This window comes from Camponotus floridanus, unplaced genomic scaffold, assembly GCF_003227725.1.
Source record: "Camponotus floridanus strain SB8 unplaced genomic scaffold, Cflo_v7.5 scaffold12, whole genome shotgun sequence".
NCBI lineage: Eukaryota > Metazoa > Arthropoda > Insecta > Hymenoptera > Formicidae > Camponotus > Camponotus floridanus.
In genome coordinates, this window is record NW_020229237.1 from 942,926 (window position 1) to 959,849 (window position 16,924).

Genomic DNA, 16,924 nt, shown 5'->3' on the forward strand with positions numbered 1-16,924 from the left:
AGGTGGTGAATTGCCGCAGGTGAAGTTGTTCGCCACGCATTTGCTATACTCCCTTCGGGCTAACAATGCAGGGGGTCGATATCTTTATAAATTCGTCTTTTGATTCAATCTGATCTGAATTTTTTATTATAACTCCACGTCTTCTATTTCTCTTTCTATTGTGACAAAATTTTGTTTCCTTTAAAAAGATTTTAAGGCATGGAAATACATGTGTCAAACTTAATATAACGAAAAATTATATAAAAAATTTAGAATTAAAGCATTTAACTTAAAAATGTATTGATGTATTGATTAATTTCATATTTAATATGTAAATTTGTATGTATTTTTCATGTCTTTACACGTATGAAAAAAATAAAATTGATTATATCTTTCTTATGAAATCAAGAATGTATAAGTACAATTTTGTATAATAATTATATTTTATATTTCTATAATTCTGAGTTTTTGTTTTATTCTCATTGCATTGCAATTGGATAACAAATTTATATGTTATATTTAATATATTTTCAAAAATATTTTATTCATACACATAATTGTAACTAAATATTAAATTAATTTTTGCACAATATATTAATATTACAATTAGCTAATATCTTTTATCACAGCAAATGAATGGCCTGTGCCAGCACCAACGAGGACACCAGCAGAATTTGATGAAATCGAAAGAAATTCTGGTTTTAAAACGTTTTCAGTATTTCCATTACCACAATTTCCATGTTCGTTCCAACCCCAGCACAATATCGCACCGTCATCTGAAAAATTAAATTATTATAAACTGACATTGAAAATTTTTTTAAAAGCCCTTTTTCTTTATATTTAATTATATTTTAAAATATTTTTGAAACTTAAGCTAAATACAAGATTTATACATGTCCTTTTTCAGGCTTAATTAAAATTAGAAAAAAATTTGAGATGATTGGAAATCGAAAATAATTGCAAAATTATAATTATTGTAAAATTGAAATTACAAAATTATAATTATTTGATGTATTTTATATTATCTATATTTTAATGTAGTTCGTTCCAAATGTATTTATATATATTTATCATGCAATTGAATAATGTACCAGTTAAGGCAACATTATGTTCTGATCCAGCTGAAAGTTGAACTATTCTGGGGATGTGTTTAATATGATAAAGTTCCTCTTTTATAGAAATTTCATTTCGTGAATTTGATAACAAATGACCCAATTGACCATAATCATTTCTTCCCCATGAAAAAATGATGCCATCTAAAATCATAGTTTTATTTTTACATAAATAAATTAATTATATAATAAGAAAAAAATTTAATATAATTACTGTTTAAGATATTTATGTGACTCCATCCTGCATGAATCTGAATTGGCATATCAAGTTGTATGTCTGGAAGTGGGATACATATAGGTTGCCATAATCGCATTTCAGAAAATGTCTTAGGACAGAATCCTAATTGCCCATGCTTGTTGTCGCCAAAAACGTGTATATTATATATATCTTTTTGATTTTTTGCCATGATAACAGTATGATATTGACCACAGGCAACATTTTCTATATTTTCCCGCAGTATCAATTCTGGAACTGTTCACCTGTATTTTAATTAAGTGTAAACGTTTTCGTTTTTTTACTGTACAATAGCATATATATTATTAGCTATTTGAGTTGTATGTAACTCATATAAAACAATAAATAATATAAAATTGATAAATAAATAAGAGTAAAAATTAATAATAAATGTAAAAAATATAAATATAAAAATAAAATAAATAAAAATATATAATTAGTAATACACACAAAAACAGGAATTTTAAAAAAGATACATAAAGCAAATTCAATATTTTATACTATCAATTTTTTAGAGTTTCCCAATTTGTTCATTTTTTTATAAAGCAAAATGTTCATGTAATGTAAAGAAAATTGTCAAACCTTTAGTAAATGTATCTAGAAGAATGTAAGGTTTCATAGTTTTTGGATTAATTAATCCTAATTGTCCTCTATTATTTGCTCCACAAATATAGACTTCGCGATTTTCTGTCACAATGGCGGTATGTCGTAGACCCATTGAAATACATCTGATTTTCTCACCAATCGAAATTTTGTGGGGCTGCGATATTGTGGGAAATACTATATGATCCAAACCTAATTGCCCATAACGATTGGAGCCCCATACATATAACTCGCCGTCTCTCGTTAACGCTGCGGAACTGTCCCATCCGCAACATACATCAATCACTATTTTATGTTCGAGAGCATGTATTTTCTCAAATGTTAAAACGTTTCTTTGTTCAGTATTGTCGTTTCCAGTTTGTCCCTTATCGTTCAATCCACAAGAATATATCCGACCATCCGTGTCTAAAATTAACGTGTGTCCGGCGCCACCGACAATTTTCCTTATGTCTTCTGGTCTTAGGGAACATCTGGATAAATTGACATTTTGAGGTAAAATAGATTGTTCTGATAATATACCTTGTCCTAATTGACCGTGGGAATTTGCACCCTGTAAAATATTTCCATTATATTTTCGTATTTTTTTATTGATTTGCTAAAGAAATATATATTTCAAAAAAATATATTCCATCTTAAATATTTTACTAATTCACCTATGCCATTTCAAAAGAAAACTAGAAAATTATAGAAATAGAAAATATATGACACCAATTTATATAGTTTGGCTTTATATTTCTTAATTTTATCTTTGAAAAAAATAGTTTATTTTGGATTATATGTTTCATAATATTTTTAAAAAGATAAGATGTAAAACTTCAAATTCTCTTAAATCAAATTTTTAAACTGTTTTAGAATATTGTTCATATTTTTATACAGTTCAAATTAACATTGTTAAAGTACAAATTTTTAAATCTTTGTCCATTTTTAAAAATCAGAGTAAAATTTTTGGGTTAGTATTGTATATTTGTGGTTAGAATCAGGAACTTTATTTCATAGGAGGAAACATGAAAAAGATATGACAATATTTAGCCAAATTTTTAAAAAATGGAAAAAATACATATAAAACTTAGAAAATATGGATAATCAAATAAATTCACCTTTGCTATTAATGTTTGCTCACATATGCATACCTGTTTGGTTCAATTTTTTTTTATTGCAATGGAAACAATAATTCTTAATTAAAAATGAGAAGTTTGAATATTTTACATACAATTGTCTTACCCATGAAATCAGGCGATACGCAGACATCATCGAATGATATTTTCTCTTGATAGATTTTCATTCTTGTGATTCATAGAAGAGGTTCTAGAATTTACACACACAATCGCATGCACGCATACACATACACATTTGAAAAAGGCTGGTATACATGAATCAAAATCGTAACATGAGCATTTTGATCTCGATAATATTCAACATATAATTTACTAAATAATGTTATTCTATTATTTAATAAATGTTAAATATTTCATCACTTAACGTATTCATGTCACGCTTATGTATGTAAAATGTAAACAATAGTATAAGGATGACATACCATGTGAGTATGTATGTATATACGTATCATGAAAATATGTAAACAAAAAACGGTGCCGGTATGATGAATAAGAAGTGCTGGAAAATATAAATTAATTAAACAAAATCTTTTTGTATGCGTTTTTTATTCCTCGATATGTACAGTGCTATGTAAAATGCTTATTATTTTAACGAATGGTATAGGAAAGTAAAGTGGAAACAAGATGCAAGAATCCGTGAAGTTTAATCTTAAGGAGGTTAAATCGGATCTTCTGCACGCGATAAGTGAATGTTCCCAGCGCGGTTTGCTGCATACCACCAAATGGTTTCTTCTTGAATAAATATGTTATTGTTATTACGCATTCAGGCACGTGTTCATATGTATGGTGTTTGATTTGTAGGTTAGCAGAATTAAACTACTCCTTGAAAACTGTACAATTAGATGCGCATGATTTGACTGCGGATGTACCAGAGACGTGTCAAGAGGAGGATACCTACACTTTAGCTAAGACATACTTTGATTTGAAAGAATATGATAGAGCAGCGTATTTTACAAAGGACTGTACAAGTCCAAAAGTTAGATTTCTACATTTGTATTCACGTTACCTGTCAGGAGAGAAAAAGAAGGTGGATGATATGACAGATGTACCACCAGATCCTATGAAGAATGATAATTTGAAATTGCTTTGTTCTGATCTAAGGAAAGATCATTTAGCTTCAAGATTGGATGGCTATGGTTTATATCTTTTTGGCGTGACTTTGAAGAAATTGCAACTCACTAAAGAAGCAACAGATGTTCTAGTGGAATCTATACATAAAGAACCTATGCATTGGGGTACATGGCTAGAATTGGCTGCATTAATCACAGAGAGGGAGAAATTAGAGAATTTATGCTTACCCAAACATTGGATGAAATACTTTTTCATGGCACATATGTATTTGGAATTGCAGCTCATAGATGAAGGTTTAGCATTATATTGCCAACTGCAATCAATGGGTTTTCAGAAAAATGGCTATGTATTAGCTCAAACTGCAATTGCAGTGCATTATAGAAGAGGTGAGTTAATAAATTTGCTAAAATATGTGACTAGAAGTTTGCAACTGAAAAGTTTCAAATTTTCTAAATTTCAAAATTAATGGATTATATTTAACTAAACATCTCTTTTATATATCTTTATAATTCAAATATTTTTAATAAAATATAAAAATATTTTATATTCCAGACGTTGATAATGCAATAGAAACTTTTAAAAGGATAATAGAAGAAGATCCTTATTGTCTTGATAATATGGATACATATTCTAATCTACTTTATGTGAAGGAGATGAAAGTTGAATTAGCATACTTAGCACACAGAGCTACTGAGATAGATAAATATAGATTGGAAACTTGTTGTATAGTAGGTAAGTATCAATCAAGTCTTTATAAGAAAATATATCAATGTTACATTAAAAAGAATATTTTGAAGTAAAAATTAAAATACCTCTTTCAGGAAATTATTATAGCTTAAGAGCTGATCATCAAAAGGCAGTGATGTATTTCCATAGGGCATTGAAAATGAATCCGCAATATTTGTCAGCTTGGACATTACTAGGTCATGAATTCATGGAAATGAAAAACACCAATGGCGCAATTCACAGTTATAGACAAGCAATTGGTAAAAATCTTTGAACATTTTTTGCTTACAATAATAATGTATTTTGTTTATATTTGTTAACTTATTACAGAGGTAAATAGACGAGATTATAGAGCATGGTATGGCTTAGGCCAGACATATGAAATCTTAAAAATGCCATTTTATGGACTTTATTATTACAAACAAGCTCAACTCTTACGACCCCACGACAGTAGAATGGTTCTAGCCTTGGGTGAAGCATATGAGAAACAAGATAAAATTCAAGATGCTCTCAAATGTTATTACAAGGCATGTAATGTGGGCGATATAGAAGGAATGGCACTTTTAAAGTTAGCAACGTATGTAAATATATGTAATATGTAATATACTGTAAAAAATAATATTTATTACTAAATTTTTCTATTTTAGATTGTATGAGAAATTAGGAGAACACGATCATGCAGCGGCAGCTTATACAGACTTTGTAATGGACGAATTCCGAAACGTTGATAGAACGGAATTGAGTCATGCATACAAATATCTTACACAATATCACTTGAAGAGAGAACAATTAGATCTCGCAAATCATTTTGCACAAAAATGTCTTCAGTTTGATGAAACAAAGGAGGAAGCTAAAGCGCTATTAAGAACGATTGCTGAAAAAAGAGCAGAGAGAATAGAAGAAACTTCTATGGTGGTAAGTAAAAAAATATTTTTTTTTACATAACAATTGGCAAATTACTATTCGATTTCATAATTATTCTAGGTGGATGATATGAATGAAACGGATCCTGTGATGGAGCAAAGAGCGCGAACTGATGCAACATCTGGAAGTCAATTGTCACCTATGAATCTTTCGTTCACTCCTACACCATAAACAAAACAATATTTGCTATCTATGATCTGTGGTCCATAAATTTTATTTGTAATTATGTATACAAAATATAAAATAATTTTGTATTATACATTTCTGTGTAATAAATTGTTTTTTCTGAAAATGTTTTTAAATAATCATTCGCTTTAAATGCATATAAAATTAAAAAATAACATTAGGTAATAGGCGCATTAAATATATGATAAGGATCAATTCGGAAAATTTCAATTTCACTACAATTTTAATTTAACAAAAATATTGAACTTAATTAGAACACTTCAGTCAAGACTACAAATGTTCTACTATCATGAGATATTAAGAGCTGAATTTATTTGTAATAATAGAATTTGTAAAATAGCATTTTTCTTAGAGATTAGATGGACATAATAAGATCTTATTATGTCCAAGTATATTCTATAATATATATTCTATAATATATATATCTATATATTTTATAAGCTATGTATTCTATAATCTCCTGTATAGTAAGTTAACAAATATAAATAAAAAATACTATTAGTAATTTTTTAACGTAATTTCTAGTGTAATTAAAGTGTGATATTAGCATAAAAACTGTTACCCATTGTATATAAGAATTAATTATGCAGTCAACTTTTTCATTGATATATATATATATATTTCGTTTATATATTAAGTTATAATAATTGATCTTTTTTAATGATGCAGATTTGTGAAGCACATTTAGATTTGGAACGTAGATTTAGAGATATAGATTAGGTTTGTTTAATATTATTTTTGCTTTAAAGCATCTGAGTCAATTAAGGTGAAAAATTTGCGTTTGAAAGCGAAAATAGTGTCGAGCAAAGTGCATCTTAGATCTATCAAACAGTCAATTTTCTATAAATTCTTTAATTATATTGTTTATTACACATGGTGTCATTGTATCAAAATATTATTATTTAACAGTAAATCTAATGTATAATTAATTTCTATCATAAATATAAAATAATTGGTTACCAATTAGAGCGTTTAATTTGCGTTTGCATCTGTAATTGCTTCTTCGGTGAATTATTATTGATCAACATTGTTTCCTACGAAATGTAATTTAACACTTACATATCACTATATTTGCTTATGTTAATAATCTTTATTTTTAGAAATATGTTTATTCCCAAATAAATTGATATTTATATTTACTTCATCATCAGAGTTTTCACGGTAATTTCTTATTTCTCTGAACCTTTGAATGATTCGTTCATGTGGTGAAGTTGCAGCCAAGCATCGTGGATAATGATATTCTTTTTTCGCAGGTGTTAAACCTGAAAGAAAAATGTTAAATAAATCTAGTTATTAAAGTTAGCATAAAAGTCGAAAAATTACCTGTTGGTGTATCGCGCCGTAAATCTTCCAGAAGAAATTTCCCAATTTTTTCTTGAATTGAATGCAATTCCATAGTGGTCTTGTCACTCCAATCAGACGAAATTTCACTTTGCCTTTTAATTTCATCATTTAATTTTATAAACATTTGTAAGTTTTCTTTTTCCTTTTCTTCTACAAGTTTTACATGATTATTATAACCTTCCATTAGTATATGTTGATTATTCTGTAAAATTATTATTAATAAATATCTTATTAAATATGTCTATGTATTTTGCAAAATAATTTTAATGATAAAGTAATAAAAAATTTACTTCAATAGATCCAATAGAAGAAGAATTATCTTCCATGAATTTTTGTATCATTTGTTTCTTATTATCTTCGATATGTAATTTTTTCTGCATTAATACATTACAATGATCGTTTACGTTAGTTTGAAGTTCATCAGTTAAATTATGGCTTTCTACTGCAATCTGCTCTGCTATTGCTTGATTCTAACAGAACGAAAGAATCAACATATATAATATACTGTAATTTTCATTTCTTACACAGATATTAATTAATAACTTAATAAATTAAGAAATTTGTAAGACGTAATAAAAGTATAAAATGATACCTTTATCAAGTTATGGTCAATATCGCTTTTAAGTGTACTTATATTGCTTTGAATTTTTTCTTCCAGAGATTTATTTTCTTCCATACTTTTGTGATAATTATCAAGAATAACGGTATCCATACTGTCACAAATTTCATTAACACGAGTTAAAGTGATGCATTTATTAGAATAATTTTCGGTCACGTTTTTACTTAAATTATTAAATTGTAGCCATACATTTTCGAATGACTGTGAAAGAAAATGTATATATTTTATAGCTTATATATATATTTTTGTAAGTAAAAATTATTAAAACTATTGAAAGAAAAATATAACAAAATAATATTAAAACTATTACCACATTATGATTATACCTTCTTAAACTTTTCTTGTTCCTCTATAATTTTATCATCACTTTCATGAATAATTTGTATGTTTTGTCTTATCTCATTTATATCTTTATATAAATTGTCACGTTCCTGTATCTTGTGATTACAAATTTGTCTTATTGATTCATTTGTGTATGACAGTAATTTATCAAATTTCTGAGATACGTCATCATTTAAAAGGCGTAAATTGTTTGCCATTTGCGAGCTATTAATTTGTATGAAATCATTAACTTTTGATGTCAGTTTCAGGGATGTGTCATTTAAAAATTCTTGTTCACATTGAATCAAGTCAGATGAAAATTTCCTTTCTGTATCCAACCACTGTTGATAATGTGTGTACTAAAATAGAAAAATTTATATTATACATATTCTTTGGTTATATTATTTTGTTTTTTTTTATATATGTGTAAATAACTCACCGAGTTATTTATATTTTTTGTAAATTCATTTACTGCTGACTGTTCTTTATTAATAATATCATTTGACATATGTTGGATTAATGAATCTATATCCTTTTTGAATAATTTTATTTGTGAATCTACAAAGATAATGTATATTCTGATATATATTCTCTATCCAATGTATATTCCATGATATCCATTTTATATATATAATTGTACGTATTAATAATTGTTACTTGCCTATTTTATTTTTCATAGAAGTACAAAACTGTAGAAAATTTTGCGAATAAACTGTAACATTATTTTCCATCTCTTGAAATTGTTTTGCAATGTTACATCGAAATTGATGACTGAGATGTTCGTTTTCTTGTTCTAATTGCCTATATGTGGTATTACATTAAATATAATTTAAATAATTATAATGATAAGAGACATTGATATTATAAAGTCATTAGTGATCTAGTAAGAGAGATATCTTTTATCCTATATTAAAATAATAATAAAATGAAATGCAATTACCTTTTATGAGAAATTTTATCTTGAAGCTTATTTATATCAGTTGTAACTGTATCAGCAATATTTAGAAGTATTTGTGCCTGTGATGAAAGCTCTTTTTCTGTAGATACATGTTTTTTTACTAAATAACATTGTTCCTCTTTCTCAAGTTCTGTCATTTCTAAAAGTGCAGTAGTTGATTTCAAAACATGTGTGGTAGTTTCTAATTGCTCCTTGGTTTCATGTAGACAATGAGTTTGTTCAATATGTTTTACTTGTAAATCATTGAATATTTGCTAAAAAAAATATGATATAAGATAACAGATTACTATTATAAAATATTATTAATTATTATTTATCTATACCTCCTTAGCTTCCGTAGTTTCCTTAAGCACTTTAATGTGAGTTATTTTTTCTTCAATTTCTTTACTTTGATTTTCAATCAATGATTGCATTTCATTATAATTTTCTTGTGCCAAATATACACCATTTCGTTCACGTGCTGCTAATAAGTCTCTCCTAAGTCTTTCAATTTCTTCCGTATACTCTTTAAGTAATGCTTTTTTAGACAATTTTTGATTGATTTCAGGACGATTTGTAATATTCTTGGCACGATGAGCATAATCTAATGTTGACAACGTTTCTTCAAGATTTATGTTTGCTGGAGACACTGTCGCAATAATTGATGTTTTCGTACGTCCGCCTAATGATTCTTGCAGAAGTCTTGTTAATTTTGATTCCCTAATTAATGTAAGATACAAAAATAATAAATTTAGAGATTAATAAAGTGAAACATGAATTTAAATCCCGTGGATCTATAAGAGCCAGACACAGAATCAACTTCACAGCATCAGTTTCACAGATAATTTTTTTATTCAAGATTGATTAGTAAAAAGATTGCATTAGTAAAGGGCATACTAAATACATCTATAAATTTCAATTCAAGATTTAATTTTAATAAATCCCTTTAATAAATCAGGGTAAATGTGCTGAATCAGAATTCATGTATGACCAATCTGTCTGGTTCTTATAAATTTATAAGATTTAAAAATAATATTTATTACTAATAATATAAATTTCAACTAAGTTTAAATTACATAACTTGAAAAAAAAAAAAGAGAAATATTTATGTTAAATATTTATATGTATATCTGTATAAAATTATACCATTAATATAAATAATTTTGCCAATTACCTATATGGTATGTGAGGTGCTCTTTCAACAAGCGCTGTTATAACTCGACCAAGAGTCAATAATGATTGATTAATGTTTCCTGCTTCTCTTGCTCTCCTATCAACTGCACCAGATCTGCCAATATTCTCACTTCCAGCTAAATCTACCAAATTTAATTTTCCAGTTTTCAAAAGTTCTTCCCCATCTACATTATTTTCTTTTATATGAATAGTAATCGAAAATACTGTATGGGAACGGCTGAAAATGATATTAAAAATGTTATTACAAGTATAGCATAAAATATAGTATTTGTAAAAAATAAATAATATATATAAATAAAAATACCTCGAGTGAGCATTCATTAAAGTTGCAGCTGTTTGTCTTTTTTCAGATCCTTTTTCTAGGATTTTATAAACTTCATTTTTATTATGTACAGTTACTTCTTCTAAACCATGAATGATCACTGAGCCTTTTCTGGTAGCATCTTCATAAAGCCTATATAAGATCACAAATATATATAATAACAATAACTAATAATACATTTATTTTTCACATTATTATAAAAAATACACATAATTATAAAAAATTCAGAGTATTATTAAAAATTTTTACCTTATTTTAGATGCATCATCATTAGGTGATAGCAAGTCAAATAATTCTTCATTATATAATTCGAGGAAACTAACTCGTACTGTATATTCTTGTACTTCCAACATACGTAGTTCATCAAATAAATGACTCAATGCACGAGGTATAATTCCAGCAGTTGTATCCTATATGTATGTATAAATTTATTTTATATAAGCATATGTAGGCTTGCTTTTATATTATTACACTTATATATTGTGACAACAGTTACTAAATTTATCTAATAATATTTATCTAATAATATATCTAATAATATTTTTAGTCTAATAAATATTTTATTTTTACAAATATATGTATAATGTTATTTTTTAATGTCTTGGATTAAATTTGATCATATAATTAAGAAATGTGTCATGCATGTGTATATGCATGATTATTCTTTTTATATTAAATAATATTAAGAATATCACATCAAGCCACATTATACATAATTTATATAATAAGTGTATTATTATATAATATATAATAATACATTTACTATAATATAATAAATATTATTTTATATAAGATATAAAACTAACACTTTGCCAATGCAATGTTGGATCATTGCAAACACCTTCCATAGTAAATGTTTTTCCAGTTCCAGTTTGCCCATAAGCAAAAACAGTACAATTATATCCAGCCAGTACTTCTTCAAGCAATGGGCTAACAACTGCATTATATACATCTATCTATAAATTTCAAATAATATTATATTTCTTTCAAAAGTATAAGTGCTACTATAATATTTAATACAAAAATTTTATAATAGTTAATAAAATAATAAAAATATTTTGTTACTTGTTTTGAGGAAGGTCCAAAAACTTTATCAAATGTAAACTTTTTTGAATGAGTGCCTTGTGATCTTTCATGTACCACTACTTCTTTGTTAGACGGTAATTCTAATGCTGAGTACGATTTTCCAATTTTTTCAATACTATTTATTGGCCTGCAGAAAATGATATTTTATTTTGATAAAGATAATAACTCAATAATGTAAAACTAAAAAAGCCAGCTCTTACTGCATGTATATGTTTATATATTACTTAATTTATATTAATATAAAAAAAATTAAGATTAAAATAAGAAAATAGAAACTTTATCCAGATTTTAGGAAAAGAATTTAATACGCTTTTCTGGATCCAATCTTTTTCGGAACAGTGTAAATCGCTAGCTTTTCAAATAAAATTGTCAAATATAATGTGTTGCTTACCTAACACGCACGAAAACCTGTATATGCTGATTTTTATCCTTCTTCGCGTTACGTGTATCATTCATCTTGAATAACTTTTTCTGCTCCGAATATTTTTCGCTATAACACGGTTAATACGATTTGACTCTTTCGCAATACGTTTTATTTCGGATTTATTTACTGTTTATAAACGCTACACGCTAGAAATCAAGCACAGCATCCGTTGAAGAATTTGAATTAAGGTATTTGACGCGATAGCCGCTAGGTGATGGCGTGCAGAGCAACGATCCTTGTTACCAACTGTCACAAAGAAAAAAACCATATAAACGGTAAAAGAGGAAAACTCGAATCTGATTGGATGCGCCATATTGCTATAATATATACACAAATGTGTGATATAGGCTGCAGACCAATCAGGACAAAAGGAGTAAAGATTTCTTTAGCTTGATTGGTCAATCAAACGCAATTCAAAGCATCCAGCGTCTTCCTGATTATAGCCTATCAATATTTCATTTAATTATGAGAACATGACAGAAAAATGAAAAAATATAATTTCATACATGCATTCTTTTAACAATTATATATATATATGTGTGTGTGTGTGTGTGTGTGTAAGCAGTCATTATATCAAAATTATAAATATAATGAATCTATATACATGACATAAAAATAAGATTTATATATATATATTTTATTATACTGGATGAAAAATACTTTTGATTTAAATATGTTTATATATTCATTTACAATTCATAAATATTTACAGATTTAATTCTATTGATCCAATGAGTTTGCACATTTAAATATGTTTACATATTCATTCAAGTATTTACAGATTTAATTATTGCATTGGTTGATGCACTGAGTATTTGAGTATTTTCTACTTTAAAAAACAGATGTATATTAAATAATGATGTAATTGAAAAATGTATATTGTATTATACATATAATACAATATACATATATGTAATTTTTTTAAATATAAAAAATTACTATTACTATTACTGAAGTTCAAATATATGTTTTTGATAATAAGCTAGCTCCTTAATGCTTTCTTTTATATCATCTAAAGCTCTATGTTTTAATTCTTTTTGTGGAATAGATTTGTATATGTTTGGATTCCATCTTCTAGAAATTATAAAGATTTACTCATGTAATCATATTTTATATATCATATCATTTTTAATATATCTATTGTATGATCAATTACTCCTAATTTTATTGTTTTACAAACAATAAAAAGAATATTAACATTATTATTAGTACTAAAATAGAAAAATCTTTTTATACCTGACAACTTCCTTGATTGTACTAACATCAATAATCCTGTAGTGCAAATAATTGTTAACTAGCGGCATATATTTGTATAAAAAGAAACGATCCATGTAGACTGTATTTCCAGCTAATGGACATACACCTGGATGAATGTATTCTTGCAAAAAATTAAGCACCATATTTTCAGCATCTTTTAACGAAACGGTACTTAAGCGGGAATTTTCCGTCAATCCAGTCTAAATTTCATATATGAAAGATTCAAAATTTATCAATTTGTAAATGTCAAGTTCAAGAAAATATATATCATTCGCATAAAATAAAAACTTACTTTTTTATGCTGCTTTTTACACCATGCATTCATATTGTCTAAAATTATATTCGATTGATGTATTATAATATTTAATTCTGTGCTAATAATCTTCAATGTCTTATCTGTTATAATACAAGCAATCTCTAATATGTGATCTTTTTCTATATCAAGTCCAGTCATCTGTAATAATGTAATATGATCAATCTATATATCTATTAATTTTTAGTAATAATTTTTGGTAAATAATTGCTTTTTTTCATATCCATATAAAATTAAATATTATCTGTATTTAGTCACCTCCATATCGATCCAAACAATATGATCAGCAGGATTGCTCGATTGCTGAATTGATGGAGCATTGCAAGGTATTATTTTGTCTATAACATTGCAAAATCATGTATATCAGATAATTCAAAGCAAGATTTAGATAAAAGTGTAGATAAAAGTATATCGATCATTTGAGAATACAAAAAAACATTAGAAGATTAATATTTATCTCGATATGTTTAGTTTTATACAACTTTCACTTGATATTAATTTCAAATTATACATTAATATAACACATTTGTGTTATTAATTAATACATTATATTCGTTTAATTAAATGCATCAAGGCACATATGCAGATTTGCATTCTCATTTGTGAATTAAATTGATACAATAATTGATAATAAGATGATAAAATAGTAAAATGTTACGAAATGTTTAATATTATTTTATATCAATTACTATTATTTTACTATAAATATTCTCTCATATGATATTTTTTATACATTATATATAATGATATGGAAACCAATTTCAAAGAAAGATAACCTCTAATTGTAAATAAATTGTAGTAAAACACGCTTTTTGAAAATATGTATAACATTATGTGTATGCAGAAACTGGAATATAAAACTTACCAGACATAATGTTATAAAAAAATATTTACTAAATATTACAATGATTATTACAATGATTGTTCCGTTAAAATAAAACGACAGTAATATTGAGACTGCTAATAATACTATAGCTATAACCTATAACTCGACATGCGCTTTTCATCTTGTTAATCGAAATTTATACAATCAGATGCAAATTAGACTATACATATATATATTACATTAATGGCATATATATACATATATACGATGAAATCAAATTATAAAAGATATTTAAAGTTTCACAAGATAACAAGAATTTTAGCTCTCAAATTAATGCAATGTCAAATTTTGACAAAAAAATAAGCAGTTACGTATAATTTTAATTACTTTAATTTATTATTAATTTCATATCTACACATTTTAATATATTCATCATATATTTGCGATGTCATAAATGTTTAACTTTAATTTTACTTATATAAGAATTTCTGTTAACTTCATGTATTTTATAAATTTAAAAAAATCTCTATACATAATGTATAATTTTCATTTTCTTTTCTTTCTTGTTATTTTCGCTAATCACTATTTTTCTTGTTATTTTCGCTAATCGCTATTTTTCTGAGTCTCAAAGTTAATTTTTTCAATGGCATATCTCATTTTTTGAAGAGTGCGACACGTCGATCACCGCAGCAGAGCATCAAAAGCCGTGAAATCTTCAACGCAGCTGTTATATATAGTAAAGCGATGGTAGCGACACACCAATCACATGACGCGCTGCAGTCAATCGTACCAATCCGGCACGCCATTGGCCGCACGAGGTATCGCAGTATGGTATAAATAGTCGGCGAAGCACCTCAAACGACAGAACGTGTCGAGGCACCATCTGCATCGCATCGATAGAGAAGCTCAACTTCGAATCATATTTACCATGTCTGGTCGTGGAAAAGGCGGAAAAGCTAAGGGAAAGGCGAAGTCGCGATCTAATCGCGCTGGATTGCAATTCCCCGTTGGACGTATCCATCGACTTCTGCGTAAAGGAAATTACGCCGAACGCGTTGGCGCTGGTGCTCCGGTCTATCTTGCCGCGGTGATGGAATATCTCGCTGCGGAAGTATTGGAGTTGGCAGGAAACGCTGCGCGCGACAACAAGAAGACCAGGATTATCCCCAGGCACTTACAGCTAGCCATTCGTAATGACGAGGAGTTGAATAAATTGCTCTCTGGCGTTACTATCGCTCAAGGTGGCGTACTGCCAAATATTCAAGCAGTTTTGCTGCCGAAGAAAACTGAGAAGAAAGCTTAACCACGGATCAGCAATAATCATAAACGGCCCTTTTTAGGGCCACCAATTTCTTCATATACGAAGGACATTTAGTTTGCAATTCTTTTCTCTTATTTGAACAACTTGTGTATCAAAAATATAATATTTATAATTGTTTTTCATGATTTTTTTTTAGTTTTTGTTATTTTAAGAGTATGTCGAGAATTTTATTTCAACTTTTCGATTTAAAGGAAATTTCTAGACATTGGATAACTCTGGTATCTTGTATTCGCTATTATTAATCACCCTGTATATAAATATGTAGCTTATATGTATATGCGTACGAGAACAGAATTTAAAAAATTTGAAAATTTAATTTGAACTTTTGAGTGTAGTTTTTATTTTAATTTAAAATGAAATTAAATTTATCTGTTATATTATTTATATTGAATCGATTAAAGACATTTACGAAAATATCGCGTTATTCTGAAATCACAGCGTGAAATGTTCTCCGTTGATTGTATAATTTGCCTTTGCGAAATGATATACCAAGCAGCACCGTTCATAAATCAAGGTAAAGTATCTCGAAAATTGATTACTAAAGTTTCTCGCAAGTGCATTTGATACATCGTAATGGTTGTAAATGCTGTTGAAATAAACACAATCCTTTTTTTAAAACAAATCATTCGAAAGAACACTTATCGATTTCATGTCTAAACATCTTACTCTTTCTCTTTTTTCTCTTTCTCTGAAAATGTATAGATTTTTAATTAATATGTATTTATTATTAGCTATATATAGCTGAATATAAATTTAGGTCTCTTTCATATATACACAATTATTCGTGTATGAAATCTATAATTTCTCCTATAATACATCGTGATAAAATATACTGCGGAAATTGTATCAGTAGCAGGAAGTAGCGACGATCCTAAATGTGATAAAATTGGAGGATATCGCGTGACTTTGTCGGACCGTCTTTTCTCATGTAACATTATTCTGTAAAAATCGCCATGTGAGGCAATCTTTTGGAGCATCAACTTTCTGTGTGTCTTACAACAATCGTTTC

The 16,924-nt window shown here is 27.3% G+C and overlaps 5 protein-coding genes across 11 annotated transcripts; 2 read left to right on the plus strand and 3 right to left on the minus strand.

Moving 5' to 3' along the window:
* Nucleotides 1-7: 7 nt before the first annotated feature.
* Nucleotides 8-3,260, minus strand: LOC105258961 (secretion-regulating guanine nucleotide exchange factor-like). Of its 5 annotated transcripts, none has more exons than XM_025415345.1 (6): nucleotides 3,140-3,260; nucleotides 1,909-2,479; nucleotides 1,306-1,563; nucleotides 1,071-1,235; nucleotides 584-755; nucleotides 8-178 (listed from the first exon to the last, which is right to left on the minus strand). In XM_025415345.1, exons 1-5 carry the CDS (start codon nucleotides 3,209-3,211, stop codon nucleotides 586-588), a joined length of 1,236 nt encoding a protein of 411 aa, XP_025271130.1. In that variant the 5' UTR covers nucleotides 3,212-3,260; the 3' UTR covers nucleotides 8-178; nucleotides 584-585. The 5 variants fall into 5 exon arrangements, with proteins under 5 accessions (XP_025271130.1, XP_025271129.1, XP_025271131.1 ...); XM_025415344.1 differs by having other exon boundaries at nucleotides 87-155; XM_025415346.1 differs by lacking the exon at nucleotides 8-178 and adding an exon at nucleotides 3,027-3,059 and having other exon boundaries at nucleotides 563-755; nucleotides 3,151-3,260.
* A 115-nt stretch (nucleotides 3,261-3,375) lies between these two features.
* Nucleotides 3,376-5,997, plus strand: LOC105258966 (cell division cycle protein 23 homolog). 3 transcript variants are annotated; one of them, XM_011270569.3, is made up of 8 exons: nucleotides 3,376-3,469; nucleotides 3,649-3,769; nucleotides 3,846-4,501; nucleotides 4,668-4,847; nucleotides 4,937-5,101; nucleotides 5,172-5,418; nucleotides 5,489-5,756; nucleotides 5,826-5,997. In XM_011270569.3, the coding sequence occupies exons 2-8, from the start codon at nucleotides 3,669-3,671 to the stop codon at nucleotides 5,934-5,936; spliced, it is 1,728 nt and encodes a 575-aa protein (XP_011268871.1). In that variant the 5' UTR covers nucleotides 3,376-3,469; nucleotides 3,649-3,668; the 3' UTR covers nucleotides 5,937-5,997. The 3 variants fall into 3 exon arrangements, with proteins under 3 accessions (XP_011268871.1, XP_025271195.1, XP_011268872.1); XM_025415410.1 differs by having other exon boundaries at nucleotides 3,464-3,578; XM_011270570.2 differs by lacking the exon at nucleotides 3,376-3,469 and having other exon boundaries at nucleotides 3,666-3,769; nucleotides 3,846-4,071; nucleotides 4,146-4,501.
* Nucleotides 5,998-6,588: 591 nt separating this feature from the next.
* Nucleotides 6,589-12,456, minus strand: LOC105259094 (kinesin-like protein Klp61F). Its single transcript, XM_025415414.1, has 16 exons — nucleotides 12,166-12,456; nucleotides 11,754-11,901; nucleotides 11,495-11,644; nucleotides 10,938-11,098; nucleotides 10,671-10,820; nucleotides 10,347-10,583; nucleotides 9,517-9,892; nucleotides 9,176-9,447; nucleotides 8,897-9,036; nucleotides 8,675-8,793; nucleotides 8,241-8,594; nucleotides 7,888-8,115; nucleotides 7,586-7,765; nucleotides 7,275-7,497; nucleotides 7,092-7,213; nucleotides 6,589-6,985 (listed from the first exon to the last, which is right to left on the minus strand). Exons 1-16 carry the CDS (start codon nucleotides 12,228-12,230, stop codon nucleotides 6,908-6,910), a joined length of 3,003 nt encoding a protein of 1,000 aa, XP_025271199.1. The 5' UTR covers nucleotides 12,231-12,456; the 3' UTR covers nucleotides 6,589-6,907.
* Nucleotides 12,457-13,145: 689 nt separating this feature from the next.
* On the minus strand, nucleotides 13,146-14,777 carry LOC105259095 (probable oligoribonuclease). The gene is made up of 5 exons (XM_025415412.1): nucleotides 14,634-14,777; nucleotides 14,027-14,106; nucleotides 13,748-13,909; nucleotides 13,435-13,655; nucleotides 13,146-13,272 (listed from the first exon to the last, which is right to left on the minus strand). The coding sequence occupies exons 1-5, from the start codon at nucleotides 14,638-14,640 to the stop codon at nucleotides 13,146-13,148; spliced, it is 597 nt and encodes a 198-aa protein (XP_025271197.1). The 5' UTR covers nucleotides 14,641-14,777.
* Nucleotides 14,778-15,346: 569 nt separating this feature from the next.
* On the plus strand, nucleotides 15,347-15,990 carry LOC105258967 (histone H2A). The gene has a single exon (XM_011270571.3). The coding sequence runs from the start codon at nucleotides 15,523-15,525 to the stop codon at nucleotides 15,895-15,897; it is 375 nt and encodes a 124-aa protein (XP_011268873.1). The 5' UTR covers nucleotides 15,347-15,522; the 3' UTR covers nucleotides 15,898-15,990.
* Nucleotides 15,991-16,924: the final 934 nt, after the last annotated feature.